Here is a 23,859-nt window from a genome sequence, read left to right as displayed (position 1 = left end):
ACAAAAAAAGAAAACATAAAGGCAGCCTTATGTATGAAAAATATATGTAAATTTAAAAAAGGATCATGTTTTACGTGTAGTTAATATTATAAAATTATTTCACTGACTCCAGAGATGACAAGAAAAAGGCAAATAGTACTGAACTTGATGGTGAGCAGTATACTGAAGCATTCTTCTTTGGAAACATCCTGTCACCTCCTAAAGAGACAGGGAGTCATAAGATCGAGGATGAGCTGTGTCAGCGGTTTAAGCCAGGTCTTCTCTCCCCTGAACAGTCATGCTGTCATTATCACCTCCAAACTCCAGTTTAAACAATGCAGTCTATGTTGAAGACAACTGTGTATTTTTTCTGTTTTGTTATTAAGAATAGTGCATGGGCATTATCCTATTGCTAATGATACATGCCAAAAGATTGTGTAAGATTCCCAGCATTCCTCTTGGTCATATTTTTCGCAGCCTAAGTGTACAGCTCAGAGCAAATGTGAGCGGCGCTTGCCTCATGTCTGTGCGTCTTTATGAGTCAACCTGGAGCCCTCTGCTGTGCCAGGTGGAGTCTGCAGTCTCACAATGACAGAGCTTCCTCTGACTAATGTCAATATGGGATCCATTTGTTAGTGGGATTACAGCTAGGAGATGTGTGTGATGATATATATCCTGCATTCGATAAGATAATCGGAAATATACCCCAACTCTAAGATCTCAAAAAAGATTAACCTCACAAAAAACCTGTGTTGGGCCACAGACACTTCTCAAAAGAGAGTAATGCAATTAGAAAGGAAAAACACGTTCACTTAGTCATGTTATTGATGAAGATCTGCATGTTTTACTGTTATTACCGTACTGTCGTTTCAAAGTTTTACTGGGAAATATAGGAAATCGCAAGAGGGAAGTACAAGGAGATACATTGGGAAGACAATACAAATAAATAAATATGTTTGGGCTCATATTCTCTACACCAGTGGTTCCCAATGTTTTTGGCTTGTGACCCCTATAAAAAGAAGCCATGTATACTCATTAGGTCAGGTTACAGCCTCAGTATGGATGCGAGTTGGGAGCAGCACAACCAAAAGAGGAATATCTCCTTCTCAGGTTGTTCCATTTGAAGAATTTTTAGAGGCCTTAAGAAGAAAAGTAACCATTTTTTTTAAATGAAAAAGCAATAATTAATGAAAAATGTAAAAATACGAACAATTTACAGATTTATTTGTTATCACATATTTATTTGTTATCGCTTTAATAATATTGTCCCTGTACATTTATCTTGTGAGTTGGGTTAAAACTATCCTATACCTTTGAGTCTTGTCTGTTCCACAAAAAAAAAAAAAAACTAATTGTTAAAATCCTGGCCTTGTCGCTTTTACATGAGTCGGGTTGGCTGTATGAAGAAATGACCCTGTTGCTCCCCCGAGAGAACATTAACACTCCCAGTCAGCCTGCTAACTGTGTTAACACTGCTGTTAAGGAATGCTGGGAAGCAGGGGATGTGACTGGATGGGAACTGGATCTGGAGAACGTATAGCTAGCCCTGCCACCGTACACACAGCTCCGGTGCAAAGCAAACATACGGACGACTCCACAGCGTAAACATCCTGCAGCTGCACGCAGACGCACACATACGGCCCGTAATGACGAACACAGCAGATCAGCTTTCTTAAATAATCTCCATTATTTTTTTTATTGGCATTTATCAACATGAACTGTTTTGATTGGCCAGTGTGGAGGCTTCTCCATGTTTTCCCTCAAAAGCGGATGTGCTATTTCTACCCACAATGCATGCCTTTGTCCTCTGATGCTGTTGGCCTTGATTCTTATCGGGGCTGTTCTACTATCAACATCCTCTCTCGCCAGTAACACTCACACACACACACGATGGGAAAGCTGTTTTTTTTCTCTTACAGTCTTTATTTTTTTGGGCTGGGTTTCTTTTTCTGCAGCAAAGCAGTGTGGAAATTTTAGCCCACGCACATACTGTGGGATGTCACTTTCTGTCAAGCACATTGTTAAACTCTAAGTTTCCTGTTTGTGAGCCATTCTCACAGTTCATGGGAGGAGTGAGAGCTGTGGCTAAACCCACCCATCCTGTGGGAAAGACAATAAAATAGCCATTCTTGCTACTTCAACTCTATCACAACATGATGGCATGCATGTTCAACTGTGATCTGAATAGTCAGACGGCTCCAACAAAGCAGCTATACAACTCAGCATGCAATGTTTACCTCTTCGATAAAGTTTCTAAGATGCCAGATCTTTCTCAATGCTGTGCATTGCTGTGAAGTCTTTCCTTTCCTGTGTCGCCAAGTGGTGGGAACTGTTGGGTCTCTTAATTAATCGAAATCTCTTTATCTAGTCTAGACCTGCTCTGTATGAAAAGTGCAATGAGTTTGACTTTTTAGTGCTTTCACCATGGAGCCATTTTGAATATCTTCACCTTATCAACAGGACTGATCACATAGTTTTGTCCTGTATGAAGAAAATGACTCCAGGCGTGTCTGTACCTGCTGCGAACAAACTAGAGAGTCACTCAAATCAGTGCTGGGAGAGACGAGAGACAAATGAACTGCAGGCTAAACTGTGAAATACAGAGAGAAAAAGGCAGAAGTAGAATTTCAAAAGTCTGGTCCAATTTTGATTCTGGGAGAAAGAGAAGCTGTGTGTGTGACACACCATGTTCCTGACTGAGAGACAGAGAAGTTAATTATTACCAAAATGAAGCCTATAGGCGTGGAGTGCCTCGCAAACTCTTGCTGGCAGCATCGCCTCACACACTTTAAAGTTTAGGAGTGGTTGATGTTTTCGTGGAGCACAGAGGATATGGCTTCTAACAGGCCTGCGTGATGACAACACTTTGAGAGCAAATATAGCTCCCATGCAAATCAGACATAACTGTCAACTGTGTTAACAGTAACTGTACTACCATTTAGAGCAGTGGTTCTCAAAGTTTTTATTCACGTCAAGGCCCCCATAAACTGACACAAACTAGACCACGGATCCCCATTTGATAATATTTTGTCCCAGGATCGCCCATCTGATAGGATTTTAGATGTTTTATTACAGAAAGTGGCCAAAAAACTCAAGACTTTCTGTCACTGTGTTAATTATGGATGGAATTACAGTGAAAATAAATCATGGGGACCCCCTCGAGGTCCCCACTTTGAGAACCACAGATTTTAGAGTTTGTCAGTTATCCTGACAGGCAGCACTGTGAGAGATGGTCTGTCAACAGACTAATGGATTAGGCTAATTGTTTTGACTAAAGATTAGACTTAGATACAGCTGAAATCTGACTTTGTTCGATGTAATACTCCATAGTGTGAGAAACATACTACTTTTTAGATATTTTATCCACTAAAACCTAACTTTTCTGATTACACGTTCACAAATGTTAAGTTTTCCGCCACCATTCTTTTTCTGCCTCTTTGGTGATACTGCCAGCAACGCAGCCTGCTGAGTGGTGCTGAGCTACCAAACACAACAACACCCCCACCGCACTGTATAGTATATACACATTTGTCCAATTGCATTATAGTAGTATAATGTACACTGGCCTGAGTGGAAAGAAGGGCTGCAAATGCTGCTGAAAGAAGGCTAAAATGTGATTATGGGAGAGAGTATGACGATTATCAAACCACTGGGCATAAGTGCCAGGCAGGGCACATTGTTCTGGAGGGCCCATTAGAGCTCTCAGCGCCACTCATTAGGGAACCATTACAGACAACTACTTTAAACTTCCCAGACCACCCACCTCTAAGTGGCAGAGACAAATGGACTCGAAGAGAATCGACTGCTCCCCTCTCTCATCCCCGTAAAAAAAAAACAATGCAGCTGTGTGCCAGCCAGGCTCAGCCGGGGCCACCAAGGTAAAAGACTGTGTAAGCTCTCCCTCTCCATCAGCAGAACAAAAGAGCAGCAGCATATAACAGGATCAGTCAGACGTTCACTGTTCTTTTAACACGATTAATAGTGACTCAAGTCCAGGGTGTTAATTAATGCTGCCAGGCTCACCAAACCACAGAGATGAAAGCTTCATTGTGGGCAACAAAGGCTTGCTGTCTGACTTGAACCGCTGCAACCTCATTTATTTCAAAATAGTCATACACTCTGCAGTAATAATTAAAAATAATCGTATGTGAAAGAATTTCAACCATCCTTTTATACAGTTTAAAAGTATATATTCAACTGTTAGAATGGTCTTCTATGGGGATATTATAGTGATTTTAACTAAGATAACAATAATACAGAATATCAAAATGGAACATGAATAACAGTGTGTTGCTCACATGCTAATACTGAGTAAATGTCTGTTCTCACACCTGTTGCTGCCGATAGCTCAGCATTCACTGAAAAATGAGACTGAGGATGTTATCTCTAATGCAAAGGCTGTGAAACTGCGTTCTGCATCAAGGGCCAATTGTTAAGTGGTACTTGCATAGTATGTGTTTTCTTTGAGCAGACTGACACATATTAAACTGTGGGAATGCATTAATAACAATTAGTAAATAGAAAAATAACAGTTAATAAGCCTAATACAAACTTGAAAAACCTATGGGATCTTTTAGTAGTGATTTTTTAAATTCCTTTTCAATTACCTATATTGTATTTTACATTGTAATTCTTTTCAAGTGTTTTTAGGGAATGTATGATAAGTTAAGTCTTTTTTTAAATAATAAAATAATGCACATAGAAGAGCAATAAGTTACAACAGGGATGGTACAAATGGCAGACCAACTTAGACACTGTAAACAAGGCCAGACGATACACACATTTGGGTTACTGAGATTTACCTTTAAAAATGCACCCATAAACACAGCAGAGTTTTAGACGCCAAGTAAACTTCTCATATACATGTTTTCAACTAAACACATTCCTGTGGAGACATTTAAACCATATTTAGACGGGGGGGGGAATGCATTTTCACTCACCTACGCCGTCTTCCGATTTTAACACCATGCTGTCTGTGCCTGGCAGGTCCGAGTTCAAAAAGTTTCAAGTGGTTTCCGAGCGTCAAAACTTCGCACAGATACTAGTATTGACAAATGTATTGAACTTTTTCTTCTTTTTTTTACTTTCTCTAACGAATTAACAAACACACTTGTGAATAGCTTCTTTGGTAATAGTGTGGGTCTGTGTCGACAGCTCAAGGGAGTGGTTTGAAGGGAGGGAGGACTTTAACCACCAATCTATCCTGCGCGCCAGCCTCCGTCAACACACGCAGAAGGAAATGACTACACTTCCGGCCAAGATTTTCATAATAAAACCCTCATGGAATGAATGCGTCGTAAAGGTTTACCAGACACAAAGACACGGATTTCTTCTAAAAAAAAATGGGTGCTCTAATCATATTAATTTGAATTACTAGTGAATATTGCCTCATATTTTTCTTTTGCACATTTATGACAGAGGCTACAAGTTAGATGGCTATTATTAATTTGCGTCAAGATATTTTAGGAAGCACAAATACTCAAGTTGTACTTGCACCTCCAGAAAATAGATGTTAGATTTTAACATTAAGTGATTTAAAAAAAAGGAAAAAAAAGGACCTATGTGTCCCATGGTGACACTCCCTGAAAGCAGAAAAAACCCCGGAAGATTATAAATGTAGCATTGAATTGAATAATGTCATTGTATCAAGCATTGGGTGGCGATGCTGCAGTGGATTAGACACTTTGGTCGGCGGTTGGTGTGAGAGACCTCGGTTCGATTCCCACCACTGTGTCCCTCAGCACTTAAACCCTAGTTGCTCCAGAAGCATGCGACCTCTGTATAGCAATGGTAAGTTGCTTTGGATAAAAGCTTCAGCTAAATGATTGATTAATTAATAACTTAAGTGACCCTGTATTTCCACTAAGATTATAGAAAATATATATATATTCTTCTTTTTGTGTCTGGGGAGTTTTAGACTCTTATTTTTAAGGAAGGGCTGGTACATATCCGGTCACGGTCTCCTATCTCTGTTAATTGACAACTGACTTTGCTCAAGGTGCAGCAAATGGCCCGGATGACGCGTCTGCGTTTCCACCCTGTTGCCTTGGGCTCTCTCTCTCTCTCTCTCTCTCTCTCTCTCTCTCTCTCTCTCTCTCTCTCTCTCTCTCTCTCTCTCTCACACACACACACACACACACTCACTCACACGCTCAACTGTTGTTGGGACAGGGCCGAGTGGGGGCAGGGAGTGGGTGACTGACATGCACAGATACAGCAGTTCACTGCTGCTGATCTTGCGCTTCTGGTTGCGCTTGACTGATTCACCACATCCGCAGAGAGCAGACGTGCAACTTTTACCTCGGAAGCACATGTGGAAAATAGCAACAACACCTGTCTATGGCAGACGCCATAATCCTACATAGGCTGGCCACTTATAAACGCTCTTAAACACCTGTTGAATATTCAAACGTAAATCACAGCATATCAGTCTGATTTCAGTACAGAAACTATTAGCCTATTCTTCACTTTGCTTTATCACATTTACTTTCTATTTCTTTTTACTTGAAATGACATATAGAACGTGTGAAAGCTATCCTCCTAAAAAGCCATAATGGATATACTGCAACTCTGTTTATCATGAAGAATGTTTCAGTGATTCAGCGAAAGAGTTATTTGTCATTACACGGTCATTATTAAACATCTAAAAGTGTCAGATCACTCCAACAAGACTACAACCACGTACCAAATCCTGGTGAGATTGAGCAACATATTTAATGTCTGGTGCAACTTTCCAGATACCAGCGTCTGCTCAGAAATAAAAGTCTCACCTTTTTTTAAATTTATCACTTTCATAGCTCATCCTAGCCAATCACCACACACTATATTCATATTTTATGCTGCCTGTGATCAAAGGTGCATCTGATGGAGGTCTATCTTTTATTATAGTAGGTAGACATTTTTAGCTGCGGACGGAGAGTTGCCCAGCTCTCCAACCCCTTGTTAAAAGTGAATAAATCAGCCCGGTGTTTTTAAAGCACCTGCTCGACTGCACTGCTGTCAGATAGGAAAGGGCAGAGCCTGTCCCTGCCTGTTGATAAGCACAGGAGGGCCCAAAGGAATGCTGCACTCAACAGCCAATGAAAGAGGCAAGGAGAAAACACCTCCTCTCTGTTTATCTTTTCACCTCTCCAATCTGATGCACTAGGAGAAAATACATGCAAAAGGCTGGATGTCTGGCTGCATTTTAATTGTATAACCACCAACACAGGGACCAAGAACCAATACTAAGATTCAGCCCTTTTCGGAAGACTACATTGGCTCAGAGAGTAAAATAATCATGACAAACACACCCTTGAAAGGCCCGATAGTCTGCATGGCCACTTCATTTGAGGGTCTCATCTTCAAGCTGTGGCCCATGAATGCCTCAGTTGTGCTGCCCAAACTCAATAACTAACAATGTAGCCTGTGTTACGTGAACCCCGTTCACACAAAGTTTCAATTCATTGTTACGAGTTCATCTATTCCCCCAAGCGCTGCTGTAAATCAGTGCTAAAGAACCCAGAACAAGAGAAACCAGACAGCCGTTTGACCTTTAAATAAAAAGATCATCAGTTGATGTCAACACTTTGTTGTCTGCAACTTCCTGATCTACACAACAACACGTAGAACTGATCCTCGAATTAATGTGAGGTCAATGGAGTGTTTGTGCAAACGTCAAATCAGCGTAACACTAGATTATGAAATGTAAAGAGGGGTTTGTTCTTGCATGTAAAAAGATACAGCTGATTATCAATGCGTTTGGTGAAATTCCTCAAAAGGACAAAGGTTTATTCTGCTTTATTCACACATCTCCATTGTTTTGGATTCATGAGGGTCAAGGTCATGTTTTTCCATTTCAGGCTGCCTCCGTATCAGAAACAGAATCAGAATCAGAAGGAGCTTTATTGCCAAGTAGTGTTTTACACATTCAAGGAATTTGCTGTGGTGATAAGGTGCTACACGTAGACATACAACATAAATAAATGTAGAAATATAATATATATGGAATGGAAGAACAACATTACAGATATATACATGAGCATTATTCTGGGTCTGTGCTGTGCAGAAGTAATGCAACGGAAGAGAATACTGTGTACAAATAAATATATAAACTGACAACATAAAAATATACAACAACAAAGATCAACAATCAACAACAAATATGTGCGACATGCCAGGTCTGTGCCCGACACGAGATGAAACAATATTTACATGTGCAGAGACATTTGTATCATTTGTAAGGGTGGAGTGTCAGTAGGGGAACCGGGCCTTGTTAATGAGGCTAGTTGCAGACGGGAAGAAACTGTTTTTGTGGTGAGAGGTTTTGGTCCTGATGGACCGCAGCCTCCTGCCAGAGGAGAGAGTTTGTGTCCAGGGCGGGAGGAGTCAGCTGCATGAAAATAACAGGAACAATATAACAGTATAAATATATCTAGGATCAAAGGTTACAAGATTGGATAGGATAATACTGACAGGTGATTAATTTTTCCTTTATCTAAACACTTGGATTACAGTGTTGTTGCGAGAGAGGTAATCCAGGGAGAGATCCTGGTTCTCACATTTGAAAAGTGCGTCCCATCGAAACAACAGGCCTCGTCCTCTGTCTACTGGCTGACCATCTAATCAGGCCTTCTGACAGCAAATCAGCACGAGAGGGTTTGTATTAGCTCGCCATGCAGGTGATGAATTTACAGAAAACTTACACAACTGATCAGTTTATGAGACTCTGGCTTTAAATGAAAAAACATATTAGATGCAGTGTTTACTGGGATATGAGGCAAACCCATCATCAGGGTTATTTTCTCAAACTTTAGAAAACACCATCCAAAAGCAGGGAAGACATTATAATACAACGAAAGTGATGTGTAAAATCAGTGGAATTACCCTATAATGGCAGGCTTGCCTGGAGGGGCTTGTGACTAGTTCCAGCTGTGTGCCTGGGGAAATGTAGCGGTCAACTCTCCACAATCACGGCTACAACTGTAACCTCACATCAGGGTCATTCTAGAAACCACAAGGCTCTTAGGTTATTATCCATACGGCCATAAAAATGCAGTGACAGTTCCTGAAGTTTACAGCAGTAAATCTACACGTTAAAGCCTGAATTTGATATAATATTGTCCAATGTGAGAAAATAAGCTTTTTCCATCCAGTGAGTAGAGATGCCTAGAGTGACCCCTGTTGATAATCTGCTGTAATTACAGTTCTACCTACAGAAAAAGAGAAAAGGAAATGAAGGGAAACTTACTTTAATAGAGAGCCATAAATGATATCTGGACACACACAGCACTAAAACACAAATGGGTCAGTTAGGATCACATAATTACCTACACAAAATGCCTCATATTTCTTAACCTTCAGTGGTTAAGTATAGTGTCATGGTATTGCCTCATTTCACATGATGGCAGGCCTGTTTTTGTATCTGCATGTCTGACTTTCGGCATTCCCAGGCCTATAGAGAAATACGAGGTTAGTTTCTGCACACGTTCTTGAAATACCGGGTATGCAAAAATGCAAGACGATTACGACATGCATGGCAGACATCCCATGGTATAAGCTGCGGCTGGAGTTTTGTTGCTCCACGCATGACTCACTGAACAGGCTGGTTTTGAAAACTTCCCTTTAACAGGTGCAGTCAGAGGTAATGAGACCTTTGAACAGTCCATCATATAATTTTCCTAGCAGGGGGGAGCGTACTCCTGAGAGACTGATTACCGGCATGAGTCTGGAGTGATATAATAGATGCACGAATATGTCTAGCTCTAGTGTCACTTTCCTTATGTGGTTGTGAGAGCGATGATCACATTGCAACTGCAACATAAAGCTGTTTTATTATATAACACGCTCCCCACGTGTCCCGAACAGTGAGACAGTTTCCTTTACTTTCTAACCTTTTCCATAGCAGCCCACAGAACTCACCTACACTTATATACATACAGAAATACTGTTGTCAGAAGCTATGACATCACAAATCAGGTTTAGAAAAAAGGGTGTGAAATGCAGAGAGCTCCTGATGAAGGGCAGCTGAAAGCCTGCCTGTCTGAAAGTCCCTCGTCGTGATGCTAGACTCGCATCTTTCTGCACAGCATACATTTATGCGTTTGACATGTACCCAAATATCACTATCACCACCCTGATACGCTGCAGACTGAAAAACCATTTGTTTAGCTGTACTGAATTATGCACAAGTCAATGCAATGACAACATAAAAACCCTGCTGTTCATCGAGGGATTGTGTCTGCAGGCATGAAAGCTTGATGGGTTGGAGGCCAGCATGTCCACACATTTACAAGAGCAACAATGGGACTCAACAGTGTGTTATAAATGTCAGAGATAGCCGAAAACACAATTTTCCAGTTCCCGTCCGTTTCATGACATTTTATCAAGATAAAAACCAAGAACCTAGAGAAAAACAAATCCTCCCATGCCACTAAAAATATCTTATTTGGCTTACAGAGCTGTGTGGACTTCATCTGCCTCTGTTTGGTTTCCCACACACTCCTCTTTAAAGCAGCTCACTGGCAGAGTCTGTCTCATTCAGCATCCAACACACGTCAAACTGTGTATTACCAGTGGAATAGGGTTCTGTCTCGCCTAACTCTGTTGAGGAAGCAAAGTATGTTATTAAAGTAAGTATATTTCTCTTAGATAGATATTAACATTGTGGTCTTTCATGGAACTGTGCACAGGAGCTTACTGATCAATTAGGGCCTTATACTGAGCGTGCAGAGGATTCTATGCATTACGTTTTTTTTTTTACATGGTTAGATGTTTGCATGCTCTAATCCAGGAGGTTGCAAGGGAAATTTGAGGGATGCCAAGATGTGAAAAAGAAAAAAACACAGATTTTTCTCAATTTGAGTTTTGATTTTGAAATATTGGACAGTTTTGCCCCTTCCAGCCTCTGAAATTACTTCTAGTACAATCTGAGGAGGGGAAATCAATTACTGGTACTTGTCATTGTTTGGGGTCCCACATGGAATGGCCATGAAACATCGTTATTACACCAAATAAAGACACATTTCATGCTTTCTCACAGGCCGTGGTAGAGGTCTTGCTGTGGTTTTTAAAAAACATTTTATCTGCCAGTCAATGAGCGCTGGCACGTACTCTTCTTTTGAACTACAGATGACTAAGCTTGGTCGTTCAAGTACATTTTTTTGTATTTTAGTCTACCGGCCACCTGGACCAGCGGCCTCTTTTCGTACCGATTTTTCTGACTTTTTATCATCCATTATTAAGCTGGACAGAGTGATCATTGTTGGCGATTTTAATATTCATGTGGATGATAATACTTGCAAACATGCTTCTGAATTTGTAAATATTACTGAATCTTTTAACTTCTCTCAGCATGTCTCTGGTCCTACACACAGCAAGGGACATACGCTCGATCTTGTTCTTTCTCAGGGTTTAAACATGAATAATGTTTGCATCGAAGATGTATTTGTTAGTGATCACAAATGCATCTTATTTGATCTTGTTTGTGATGAGGATCCTCTGCCTGCTAAATGAGCATCCTGCTCATGTTTGATTAACCAACTTACTGTTGAGAAATTTTCAGCCGCATTTGATGCAAGCTCGGTTCTTATTTTGAATGACGCGGACGCCTGTGCACAGGCGTTTAATGATCACTGCACCCTGCTGTTGGACAAAGTAGCGCCTCTTAACACTAGAGAAATTCCCTCTGTTAACACATCCCTGTGGACGAATGACGCCATTCGCAGCTTGAGGCGTCTCTGGCGGAGAACTGAGCGTTTATGGAAAGCGACTCAGCTCCAAGTCCACCACCTGCATCTTAAAGAACTCTTAATAGACTTAAACGAAATGATCAAAGATGCTAGATCCTCTTACTTTACTAACCTGATATCTGCCTTGAAAAAAAAGCTCTGTTTGAGACCATTAACAACAATAGTTTCTCCTGCTGCATGTATTGTCCCTGTGTTTTCAAATGTTGACTGCAACCACTTTTTGTCTCACTTTGTGGACAAGGTTAGAGCTGTCAGGGCAGGCATTATTCCATCAGAAAACCCCCATATAGTTAAACATCACAGACTTTCAATACTGGACTCCTTCCGCCCCATTACCCTGAATGACATCATTAAGTTAGTGGGCATGATGAAACCTTCCCAAAGCCCTGATGATATTTTACCCACATCTTTGCTTTTAAAATCCATACATCTACTTGTCCCATGTTTGGTTTCAATTTTAAACTTATCTCTTCAGCTGGGCCAGGTCCCCAGCTGTTTTAAGCATGCGGTTGTTCAGCCTATCTTGAAAAAGAACAATCTTGATGCAGCTTAATTTAGAAACTATAGGCCTATTTCTAAATTGCCTTTTCTTTCGAAAATTCTAGAAAAGGTTGTTGCGAACCAGCTAAATAATGTTTTGGATTCCCATAATATCTTTGATATCAGTCTGGTTTTCGTAAAAACATTCAACTGAGACTGCCCTCCTTAGGGTCTCAAATGATATTTTGATGGCTGCTGATGGGGGTAAATGTTCTGTGCTGGTCCTATTAGATCTCAGTGCAGCATTTGATACTGTTGATCACTGCACTCTGATTGATAGACTGAAAACAACTGTGGGCATTACTGGATCAGCTCTGAACTGATTTTCCTCCTATCTTTCTGACAGGAGTTTCTCTGTGTCCATAGGAACATATATGTCAGACTCTGCTCCTTTGTCCTGTGGTGTGCCCCAAGGTTCTGTGCTCGGCCCCCTGCTGTTCAGTCTGTATATGCTTCCTCTTGGAAAGATTATTGGTAGCTTTGAAGAAATATCTTATCATTGTTAGGCTGATGACATCCAATTATATTTATCTTTTAGTCCTCATAGGCTAGACAAACTGTCCGTGTTGCACAATTGCTTAGCCTCCATTAACAAATGGATGGCAGACAACCTTTTGCAACTAAATACAGAAAAAACTGAGGTGGTGATTTTTACCCCAGACAAAATTACCCCTAAGATCAGGCAGGCCATTGGGGCTCTATCATCCTCTGATGGTAATGTTGTGAGAAATTTGGAGGTCATTTTTGACAAATCTATGTGTATTAACAGTCATGTTAAATCTGTGGTTCGTTCCTGTTTTTGCAATATCAGGAACATTGCTAAGATTAGATCTATGGTTTCTAAAGAAGAGATGGAGATGCTTGTTCATGCTTTTATTTCTTCTCGTCTGAATTATTGCAAAGTACTGTACACTTGTCTAAACAAATCCTCCATGGACCAACTGCAAGTTGTACAGAATGCACCTGCAAGGCTTTTGTCTAAAACCAACAGGAGAGCCTTACAGAGCCTTGCATGGTCAAGCTCCCTCTTTCATCCAGGATCTGTTGCATGCGCACATTTCTGGTCGCTCTCTGGGGTCTTCTGGCCAAGACCTTTTAACTGTCCCCAAAACACATTATAAAACAAGAGGTACTCGTGCTTTCTGTGTGGTGGCTCCAAGGCTCTGGAACTCTCTCCCTTTAGCCTTGAGAGCCTTGGATTCTGTGTAAACTTTTAGAAAACACCTTAAGACACATCTTTTCAGACAAGCTTTTAACTAGCCATATAGGTTTTGTATTTTAAGTGTTGTTGTTATTTGTTTTATTTTATTATATTTTTTACTGTGAAGCACTTTGTGACCCCTCTTGTCTGTGAAGGGTGCTATATAAATAAAGTTTACTTACTTACTTTCTCCCATCAGCAGTTGGTGTCAGTTGAACAATCTGTTGTCAGATTTGTGACCAGGCTAATTTAGAGAAGGGTCTTTTATCTACTTCTCAAATGCCCTTGTTTGAGCATCATCTGCAGGTACTCTGTACTACCGGTGTTTCGTGACTGTTAATTTGTGATTTAGTAGAAATTTGTTTTTGTTTTTTTATGATCAGCTAACTGCTAAACTAGCTAGCCACTATACTAGCTGTCTGATGCTAATGTTGCTAAAGTAACAGTAACAGTTGAATTAATGTTTGGATAACTGTTATGTATTTTACTCTTCTTATGTTTACTTCTTTACTCCTGTGAGCTTTCAACTAGCTATACTTTATTTAACGGATTTCACAGTTTTTCTATAATTGTGTTACTCCGGTTTCCTTTTTACTGTGTTAATTCATTTTTACAACACAGTGTGAACACACTTATGCCCTCAAAACAGAAAATCTAAGTATGGAAGTGCGCGCATTGAGACACAGCATGACTCTTGTTTGTGGAATTTCATCGTTTTCTGCTTTGCAATGACAACCGTTGTTGTCCAATACTGTTGTCACAGTTTCACAATTGCTTCCAGTAAAAACCTCAAAGGTTATCTGTTGACTTCAACCTTTACTGAAAGCGTGTTGAGTCTCACTGCATAGCAAGTGAGGGCAGAAGACAAACACTATAATATATGTATGTATGTATGTATGCTTCACATGGTCAAATATATATATATTATTCTTTTATTATGGTATTCTTTGTTTGCCAGAAATTCATTCACAGACAAAGAAATGTACAGTAAATAATGATACATAGAGATGGTACTTATGTTTGGGGCCAGATAGAACATAGAGAGGTCAAACTGTCTGTTAGTTCTTGAGAACAAACTGCTATGAAACTCCAGGAACAGAAAGTACAACTTAAGTATTTCTGCATAAAAAGTTTTCAGCATAAATCACAGATAAAGAGCGTATGGAAATCCCTTCTATATAATCGTATTTTATAGCTGAAAACCCAAACAGAGGTACTGTGTTATTCTTTATAGACTTCTGAAACAAGGTACCACTTGAAAATCATGTTTATGAAAAATGTTCACAAAAATTAGGACAATTAATTAAGTATCAATCAGATAAAAAATATTAAGTCAGTTTTTTGAGCTGCCAAAGTGGCCTAGGATCTCCCAGACCCCAAACAGAACATTAGCGTTAAAGGGTTACATGCCACAAAACTTGGGAGCCACTACTGTAATCATGTTGGCATCATATCACACTGTCACTACTGCACCACACCCTCTTTACAGCAAGCGGATTTGGCAAATGTTCTCGAACACTTGCTGACTAGCTTGTTTGTGCTCCCAGAGAGATCACTTTGCCCTCAGCTGCCCCTGGAGCCCACACAAGCAATTCCCATGTCAGAAAAAAAAACAAAGATAAAGCCCCGGGTACACCTGCGCAGATGTCCCTCGTAACCGTGTTCATATTAATCAGTTAAATCACTATCACATACATTTCCCGCTATCCCTCCCAGGCTGTGTCCTGTGAAGATTAACTGGACATGTGCAGTCACACTCACAGTGACTGTGAATGTTACACTCACAGTAATGTTTGCAGTCAGAAAGACCAATGACATAACTCTGCAAATGTGCTTAATTCGTTTATCTGCGAAGGGAGAGTAACAGAGGAGGGTGATGCCTGAAGACTTTGGGGATGAGACGTCATTACATGAGGTCAGCCACCGAAGGAGCCACGTTCTCACTAGTGTGTGCACTCACTTTTTCAATAGCTCGTGTCAAACAGCATTTGGCTATATTTGAGGGGTGATTTAATAGTGCTGCTGATACAAGGGAACTTGCTGGACAACCATTAGATGAGTCACACATGAGTCACTCGCATGATTCACAATTAAAAACAGAAACACCAACATACAGAACCGCCCCAATCTCTTCCCACCACAAGGTGCCCGAAAATCATGGCTGCTTAAAGTTTTTATTACAGATTAAGCAAAAAACTGACACTTGCAGGTGGGTGTCAGCTGAAATTAAGCCTTTGGCAATATGCTGCTTTCAGCACATAAATTGGACTGGACTCTAAATATTCAAATCACACATTCATATAACGAGAACCTTTTCTTTTACTTCTACCTAATATTTCATTAAGTCATTTTTGTTTGCTTGACAAACTGTGAAACTCTGCTGTCACCACATTCTTGATACGAGAACAATCCAAATGACTTCCCCCTTAAATATCCCACACTGGTGCCCCCTTTTCACACAGGTCCGTGGTGCTGATTCAGGTGTTTTGAAATCACTGAGACAGCACCGCTTCCTCAGTCAGCTGATTCACCACAACCCAGCTGAGCCGCTTTAGTCATGTCAACAGTGTTTTAAACGGTCCCCAACCTGCACACCGTCCTGCACTGTAACATACTGTGGTTGCAACAGACTACACAAACACGAGCTCCATCACAATTCAGATCTTGTTATTCCTACAGTGTGAAGGGACAAATCTGGGAACAAAGTGACAGATGGTGATGAGTATTTTAAAAAAAAAAACTCCTAAAGAGGCCAACTTCTTAGCCAGCTCCACTTCTGCCTGCTCCTCCATCTGTAATTAAACTGGGAAGCACAGAGTGTTGTTTATCCAGGTCCAGTAAACACAACACTGCCCGGGCAGTTATCGAAGGACACCGCGACTTGTAATGAGGACAAGAAGAGACATTTTCATGCACGGCAAAGCAGAGCGGGAGCAGAAATATTTGCCTTTAGACAAAGATGAGTATGTCACTCTGTGTGGCTGTGTTTCCACCTGAGGTTTCAGCGTTGCTATATGTGTGCAAACAGGAATGTGAAGTCATCATGAGCCAGTTCAAATTAGTTTGGCAGTGGACGTGTGCAAGACCTGCTGGAGATTAGATCAGCTCAGTAAGTAATAACATTAGCTTGCTCGCTCTCGGTGTGTATGTGTATGTGTGTGTGTGTGTGTGTGTGTGTATGCACGCGTAGAGGTTTAAGTTGTGCTAAATTAGAGCGGCCTCCTTAGCCACAAGAAGCTCCCTCTACTTCTTTCCAACTGCTACCATCTCTGGTGGAGCCGTGTGTTTGTGCCAGTGGTCACACACACACACACACTGTCAATCAACAGGTCATCTTACACGCTTTTAAAACTCATGAGAAAGTAATTTAAAACTAATGGCCATGAAAATGAGTTCACTGGTACAGCACTGAAATCATGCCACAACACATGCCAACAACACAACCAACAACAAAAAAGCCCCACAGCAACACAGTAGGCTACGCATGATAAGGCCCGCAGATTCGACTTTACTTTACCTGGAGCTTCTTGTGTTGGCTTCACAGCTGGACACAAGAACGTCTGAAGGCTGGACACGCAAAGCTCACTCACTGTCCCCATTGCTTCAGTGTGCAATATTATTGTATCTGTGAGTGAAGATGTGTCTCTCAGCTAGCGGCTGTGTGACTGTCCAGAGCAGCTCCTTGCTAACGATTCAGATTGAGGTGGACGAGAAGGGAAGTTGCAGGAGGGCCCGGCTCCCCACTGTGGCCGGTGAGAGTCACTCTGAGTCGTTCAGTCCATGGAGAGACTCCAACTGTGAGGTCCTGCTCTGTGTCACACTGCTTCACCTAATCCCCCAGTGGTATGAATCCTCCGCTACCCGGCCAATCTCTCACACTCGCCTACTTTCTCTTCCCCTTCGATTAGAATGTGCAACTTGCCAGGACGCTGAAATCACTTCTGCTTTCTCCCTGTTCCCCTTTTGTGCTGGTGTCTCAGCCTCCCTCTATCCTCCTCTGCTCTCTCTCTTTCTCTGTCTCTCTCTCCCTCTCTCTCATTCTCTCTCTCTTCCTCTCCCACTTGCACTCTCTTGCTACTTTACATGCTAATTCAAGCAGATATTCTTAGACCTAACTCACTGCAAACACAAATGGAAAAGTCAAGTTGTATTTTAAAGCCTATATTAATGTATCTGGGGGACAGATGTCTGGTTTTCTGTTACTTTTGCGGCAGGTTTGTCTGATGAAGCTATAGAAACAAAACTACATCACAGGCAAAATCAATTAAAGACAATTAAGGAGAAAGTTTTGCTGTGCAGTAGAATCATGGCGACCTATCGGCAGCACGTCACTTTGTTTTGCGTGGCGTTTGAGTTTCGTCTACCCACTGTTGCTTTTAGCTTCTAGTCACTTATCGTTTTTGGCATCAAAAGCCTTGTACATAAAATCAAGACTTCATTGTTGCTTGGCAACGGGGTAGAAGAAATGATGTGCTCCCGGGCAAAACACTGTGAGCCATTTGTTATGTTTTTGTTTAGATTATTTTCACACCTACTGAGGTTATTCACCTTGACACAATTACATTTTGAGGCCCCGGAGCCACATAACACACATGGGGCTCTTACACACACACAGACACAACAAAATTAACTGGTTTGGTTCTGCCACAGATGCACTCGTAATCAACGGCAATTGATTTCATTCTGGATTTTCACTTCCTCTTGTGGAGCAAAGCGGAAATGTTTACCTCCACTTGAACCGATGTTACTCCACCTGCCGCTCTGAATTAGCCTGCCTGTCAATCACACAAAGTGTTCCTCAGTATTTATATTAACGCATTTTTCAACTCTGCCCCCCCTCCGTCAATCACGGCAGGGAGGCAAGCAACGAGGTAGATCTGACACATGCTGCGTTTCTACACAGCGACATCACCTCCGACCTAACAGTCATTGCCCAGTTCATTGCCAGAGGGCTGGGTGCCTCAGTGTGACCCCTGCATGAACTGCAATGCCAGTCCTAGCCACTTTAAAAATGCTGCAGCTGCACATCACCCAGAGGAGCAGCCCTGTCATAGGAGGAACTGCAGCACTGCACACAGTGAAGTCAGCACAAATGTTTCTCTTCTCTTTTTTAGTATGCATATTCCACACCCTCCGCTCGGCTCCAAGTTATCTCCCCGAATGAGAGCGTGTTGTCAGCAACTCACTGAGCACCTGCAGAGTATAAACAGGTGGGTGGGTGGATGTATAGATAGATAGGTAGACAGATAGATAGACGTGTCAGCCTAGAACCTTGTCCTTGTTGCTAGCAAGGTCACAAAAAGACATCATCATTGCAGTAAATGGAAAAATGTTAATGTATTACAATGAAGAGTTAAGTGCCCTAATGAAAGTCATAAGGGCAAATTAGCCACAGCAATAACTAAAGTAAATTTCAATTCATTATGCGAATTATTGCCTCATAAGGTCAAGCAAAGTGCAACACACAGAGACTTAGAGTACCAATCGGAGTCTCTGACAGCCTGGACAGCCCTTAAAGCAGGGGTAGAGAAAATTTCCCGAAGCAAATCATTCAGTAACGTATAGTTGTACCAAAATATTTGTAGTCAATAACTAATAACAGTCAAATCAAAATATATTTCAACAGTCAGTTTTCACATCAAACTGCTCAAATAATAAATAATACCTATTCTAATAATAAATAAATAAATAAATTTAAGTAAACTAAAGGCTGCATTTAAAAAATACATCAGAATTTTTGTTAAATGTGCATCTTAAAATAAAGTGTTCTAATCTAATAAAAAGTGTGGCTTGAAGTGTAAACCTATTTCAAAATAAATACTCAAACACATCTTAACAGCATCTTGAACAGCTGTATAATCTCCTCTTTTCTTTCATTCCCTCTTACATATACCACTTCCCTTCTTTCTCTTGTTTAGTGAAAAACGTGAGCTTTAACTTGTCCTGCCAGCTAAGACTTTATTTTCTGTTCCCTCAATTCGGATTTCAGTGGGTATATTTGCTTAAAAGATTTGTGCTTTGTCTCATAGTGGGGCTTTACATTTAATCATGACAGTCTCGGATCATATGAGATATTCTGGTTTTTAACTGCCCGTGGGAAGAATGTACATGTAAGAATCTGTATATTCTTGATTGAAAGCCACGTGAAATCTCTTTTCTCTGTTGTCTCCTCTCTCCCTGTGTGTATCACACTTGCAAACTCAACTCGCAATGCTTATCGGAATGCACAGATTGATTGGCTGAGCAGCATCACATGAGACGATTGGAATACATGCCATTGGTCTATGAGTTTCCTGTGCCACTAAACCAGTACAGTAAATAGTAGAAAAGCTGTGCGGGTTTAAATAGAAATGCCTCGTCCGGAGGTAGTAATTCTGAATAATAAATTGGCTTTAGGTCCAGAACCCAGACCACGGTCCGATAATGAGTGATCTCTGTCTTAAAGGTACCCTATGGTGTTTTTTTGTGGTATTTTTATTTATTTATTTATTTATTATTACCTCTAGTAGCGCTGTGGAGCAGTTTTTTAATTAGATGTTCCCTGTTTTGTTTATCTCACGCATGCACACAAGTATATCAGTTTAAACATTCATATTTAATGTTTAAAGATATACAACAATGTTTTTTGGTACATGCTCACTTTAAATAATTGTGAGAAGTCAACAGTCTTCTCGTGGAATTACAAAAGAATGATACTGCAGAGGAAACATGTTACTGCAATGATTGCTGTAAAACTCACTCAAATCAACAGTAATGTCTTACTATTAGAGCATTAATCCTGTATAAGCTAAAAATGTTCGTAGTTGCTGTTCTGTAGCTGATCCTGCAACCTCTACTTCCAGGTGCAGGGCATTCATTCTAAAAAATAGCAATCAATACATTTTCACAGTGCAAATACATTTGGTGCTGCCACATGCAAGTGATTAAATGTGCATGTGCGTCGTGAAGCAAACATCTTCATTTAACAGAAACAGAGATGTGCTGAGATGTGATTTCCTCTGCACAGTGCTGTGTATGTAGTCCTGCCCTTAAAACTGGACCCAAATGAACACTTTACTTGAACCATTATGCTTACATGCCACCAGGTGGACATAGCTCGGAACAGCACCTTCATTCTTAGTTCACTAAACAGGCCAGAAAAGCTTCAGGCACACCCCAAGTGAAGTTTATCTATGAAAGCAGAAACCCTTCAGCTGTAGACGGTCTACTATCAGATCCTGATGAAAATCAGTCATATGTTTGTCTTCACATGATGTAGACAGACCAATCTTCTGTGAGATGAAAAGAGTTTCCCCAGTAGCATATAAAACCTACAGAGAGCTTGCTGATCCGTGTTGGTGGAACTCCTACATAGCAGCCTGATGTTATAGCATCACTTCCAGTGACTAACAGCTGGCTCGGTGGGAGCAGAACAAGCACCTCTGCTGGTGCAATTCAACTGAACACTCACTAGAATAAAGCTTGGCAGGCTAAATATAGACTGAATCCGCTAAATATCATCTTCCTGATAGTAAGTTGCAGCACCCCGTAGCCCACTTTTCGTTTCAGCTGTCTCGAAGCTTTAATATCCTGCCTTTGTGTGCTCCTCTTTATCTACATCTCTTTGTGGTTGTGTAGATTTAATGACGGAAAACACAAGGGTGATGTTGTTTCATCTGGTTTCACCAATCAGCTTAATCCATGACAATTATTATAAGTTTATTTCTAGACTCTTACACAGTTAAGTGCAGATTTGCATTGACTTTGATTTGACAGATTTCAACTTCTCCTTTTTATCTTTTAATTTTATAAGGAAGGAATAAGATATGTCTGACTCCACCGAGTCCACTGAGATTTTGCTTCTGCTGCTGCTTTGACAGTTTTTCTCTGGGTGTGCTTTGAACGTGAGAGGAGCTTAGTGCTGGAGTCAACCTGTCTTATCACATGGGTAGAGAATGGCACTATACTACAGTAGAAAAACAACATAATACAAGGCAAGTAGAAGCAACTACATATATGTCAGTCACTCGGCTTAGGAGGAGGGGTCAAACTAAAATGAAAGATGACACCCATAACCACAGCAACCACACGTACCTGCCGCTGTAGTGCACCACGCCTATAAACCAGCACACGGCTTCCTTTCTGTGCACGAAATTCATTATGCAAAGGAAAACTGAGCTGCACTGACAGGTGCAGGTAGACGGCAAAAGTAAAAAAGATAAAACAATGACATTTTGACAACCTGCAGCTCAAAGCCTTTGAAGAGAGTCTTGAAACAGAGCACCACCCAATGGATCCTAAGGTAGCTGGTTTAGGGCACAAGCATACATTAATAATACATTTTTAGAAACATAATGACACTGCAAGGCTAAAGAAATACAGATTTTCCTCAGACAATGATACAACAGTTTTTTGTTGCATAAGTCTGGTCTACATTAATATTAAAATAGAGGGAAAACGCACAGCTGTACCAACATAAAATAAAGTCTTTGAGAGTCTGCGGATGGGTTCCTCCTATCCCCTTCTCTTCAATTATGCTGATCAGTCACGGTGCTCAGGGACAGTAGACATGATATGACTTTTACTTACTCATTCAGATCCACAAGCCTCTGATTTGACGAGGGAGGTGTCAGGGACAGTGAGAGTGTTATTTGAATGTGTTGGGAGCTTCAGCGCATCCCTTCTCTAATGCCTCACACTTTAACATAATTACATAATCGTTGACTGATTCTTCAGCTGAATTGCAACACGGGAAGTACCGGCAAGGGAAATAAAGTATTTCTTGGGAGTCCAGAGCAAACATGCTGTATGTGCTGTCCAGAGAGCCAGAAATCCCTACTGGAACCTGTGCATGTCTAATATGTCAGAAACCTAATCAAACGACAGAAAGTTAGCAAACATTGTACAATGGACCGCTTTTTGCTAAAATCAAGACACAAGAAAATGTGTATGAGAATGCAAAATAATATGCTCAAAGCTGTTACTACTCAGATAAGATAATAACTTTTTTTAATCTCTCAGACGTGACTCACAGAAAGCAATGTGGGGTACCAGCCCTCCCCCCTTTTTTTTAGCAGAGCAGCATTTCAAATCTTGCAATGAGGCCATTGCTGGTGGTTCTATTTTGAGCTGCATTAAGCTCTCGGAAAAACTAAACTGCTAAATAATTGAGACGAAGCCTCTATCATAGCTTAAGCTGAGCCATCAGCTTGCTCATCGTGGCCTGGCATCATCAGGAGGGGGGGGTCACCCTATATACATGATGTCAGGGCATTGAATTTGAGGTCAGTTTTGTACGTAGTCATTTTAAGAAACTGTGTCATCTAAGGAGCCTCAGACTAGATGCCAGCATGGTATGAATACATGCAGTCTGGATCTTGTTATTTCCCAAGGACAGGAACTTTTCTATTTTTACTGCATTTTTTTCTACTGTGTATGTGGATGTCTTCAGTGTCCACCATGCTGTCATAGCTGCAGTGTGATGCTTAATAATTCATCATACGTATCTCTTTTTTTATCCCTTTGGCTGTGAATACTACAGAGGCCACCTGTTTTGAAGCTTATGAAAACCCAACAGTGCATTCCTCTTCCTGTGTCTGCATTTGAATTGAATAATTGAATTTTAAATGAGTCCCTTTATGACTTTACAAAATTACACACGTGCGCAGTACTACAGTCTGTCATGCTTTCATTATAACAGTTCCACCAATCAGTCAGACTGGCAGCAATGAGAACATTTATGTTTAGTAGGCTGTTTTTTTCTGTGCACTTGGCTCAGCAGAGCACGAGCACTGTACACACCAATGCTACAATAAATAATTTAAAAAAGCATACATTCACGTTGCAGTTAGGGGCATCCACTAAATGCCAAACAGTCAATGTAAGAGTGGGATGAAAACAAACCGTAATTCTCCCCCTCCATGCTGGTGGTCCTGATGCTGCTGGAGGCGTCACTGCCCGGGGATGTCTCTCGCCAAGCGCCCGCAGCAAATCCGGATACCTTCTTCCTTCCTTTCCGGTCTCTTTCTTTGCTCACCCGCGGGGTTTCAACTTGATGACAGGCTCTCTAAATGTGCTACCTCACTCTGAGGCGGTACTTTTCAGCTTGTTGCCGTTTTGTTTGTCCCTAGTTGCCGTTTAAATTGTGTGTGTATCGATGCTGGCTGGCTGCTGATACGCATCCAGAGACACCGGTGCACATGCTGGCCCCTCCCTTCCCAGATGTGATGTCACGCTCTAACTTGTCTTAAACCAACAAGTTTGCTGAACACTATTTTGATGATTTATGTAATTTACTGCATAGAGTATATATATATACATATATCTTAACAGAAAAATCCCATTGGGATGGTGTCTTTTTTTTAAAGGGAATTTAAGCTGGAAAAACACATTAACTACAAACCAACTTTCCACAAGTCTTACTAAACATAT

At 40.9% G+C, this 23,859-nt stretch overlaps 1 protein-coding gene across 2 annotated transcripts in view; it reads right to left on the bottom strand.

Moving 5' to 3' along the window:
* cyth1a (cytohesin 1a) overlaps window positions 1-17,293 on the bottom strand; it is a 38,739-nt gene extending 21,446 nt beyond the window's left edge. Inside the window, exon 1 of one of the 2 annotated variants that reach the window (XM_038701438.1) lies at window positions 16,967-17,293. In XM_038701438.1, coding sequence (XP_038557366.1) covers window positions 16,967-17,048 — 82 coding nt within the window. In that variant the 5' untranslated portion in view covers window positions 17,049-17,293. Of the gene's footprint in view, window positions 1-4,919; window positions 5,163-16,966 lie in introns of those variants that run through there. The other variant, XM_038701453.1, reaches the window with a different exon arrangement.
* Window positions 17,294-23,859: the final 6,566 nt, after the last annotated feature.

Source organism: Micropterus salmoides, unplaced genomic scaffold (genome assembly GCF_014851395.1).
Source record: "Micropterus salmoides isolate LMB-PRFRI ecotype aquatic unplaced genomic scaffold, ASM1485139v1 Ms_hic_scaffold_10, whole genome shotgun sequence".
In the NCBI taxonomy this organism is placed as follows: Eukaryota; Metazoa; Chordata; class Actinopteri; order Centrarchiformes; family Centrarchidae; genus Micropterus; species Micropterus salmoides.
Note: the sequence above shows the minus strand (reverse complement) of the source record. Positions and strands in the feature narration are given on the sequence as shown.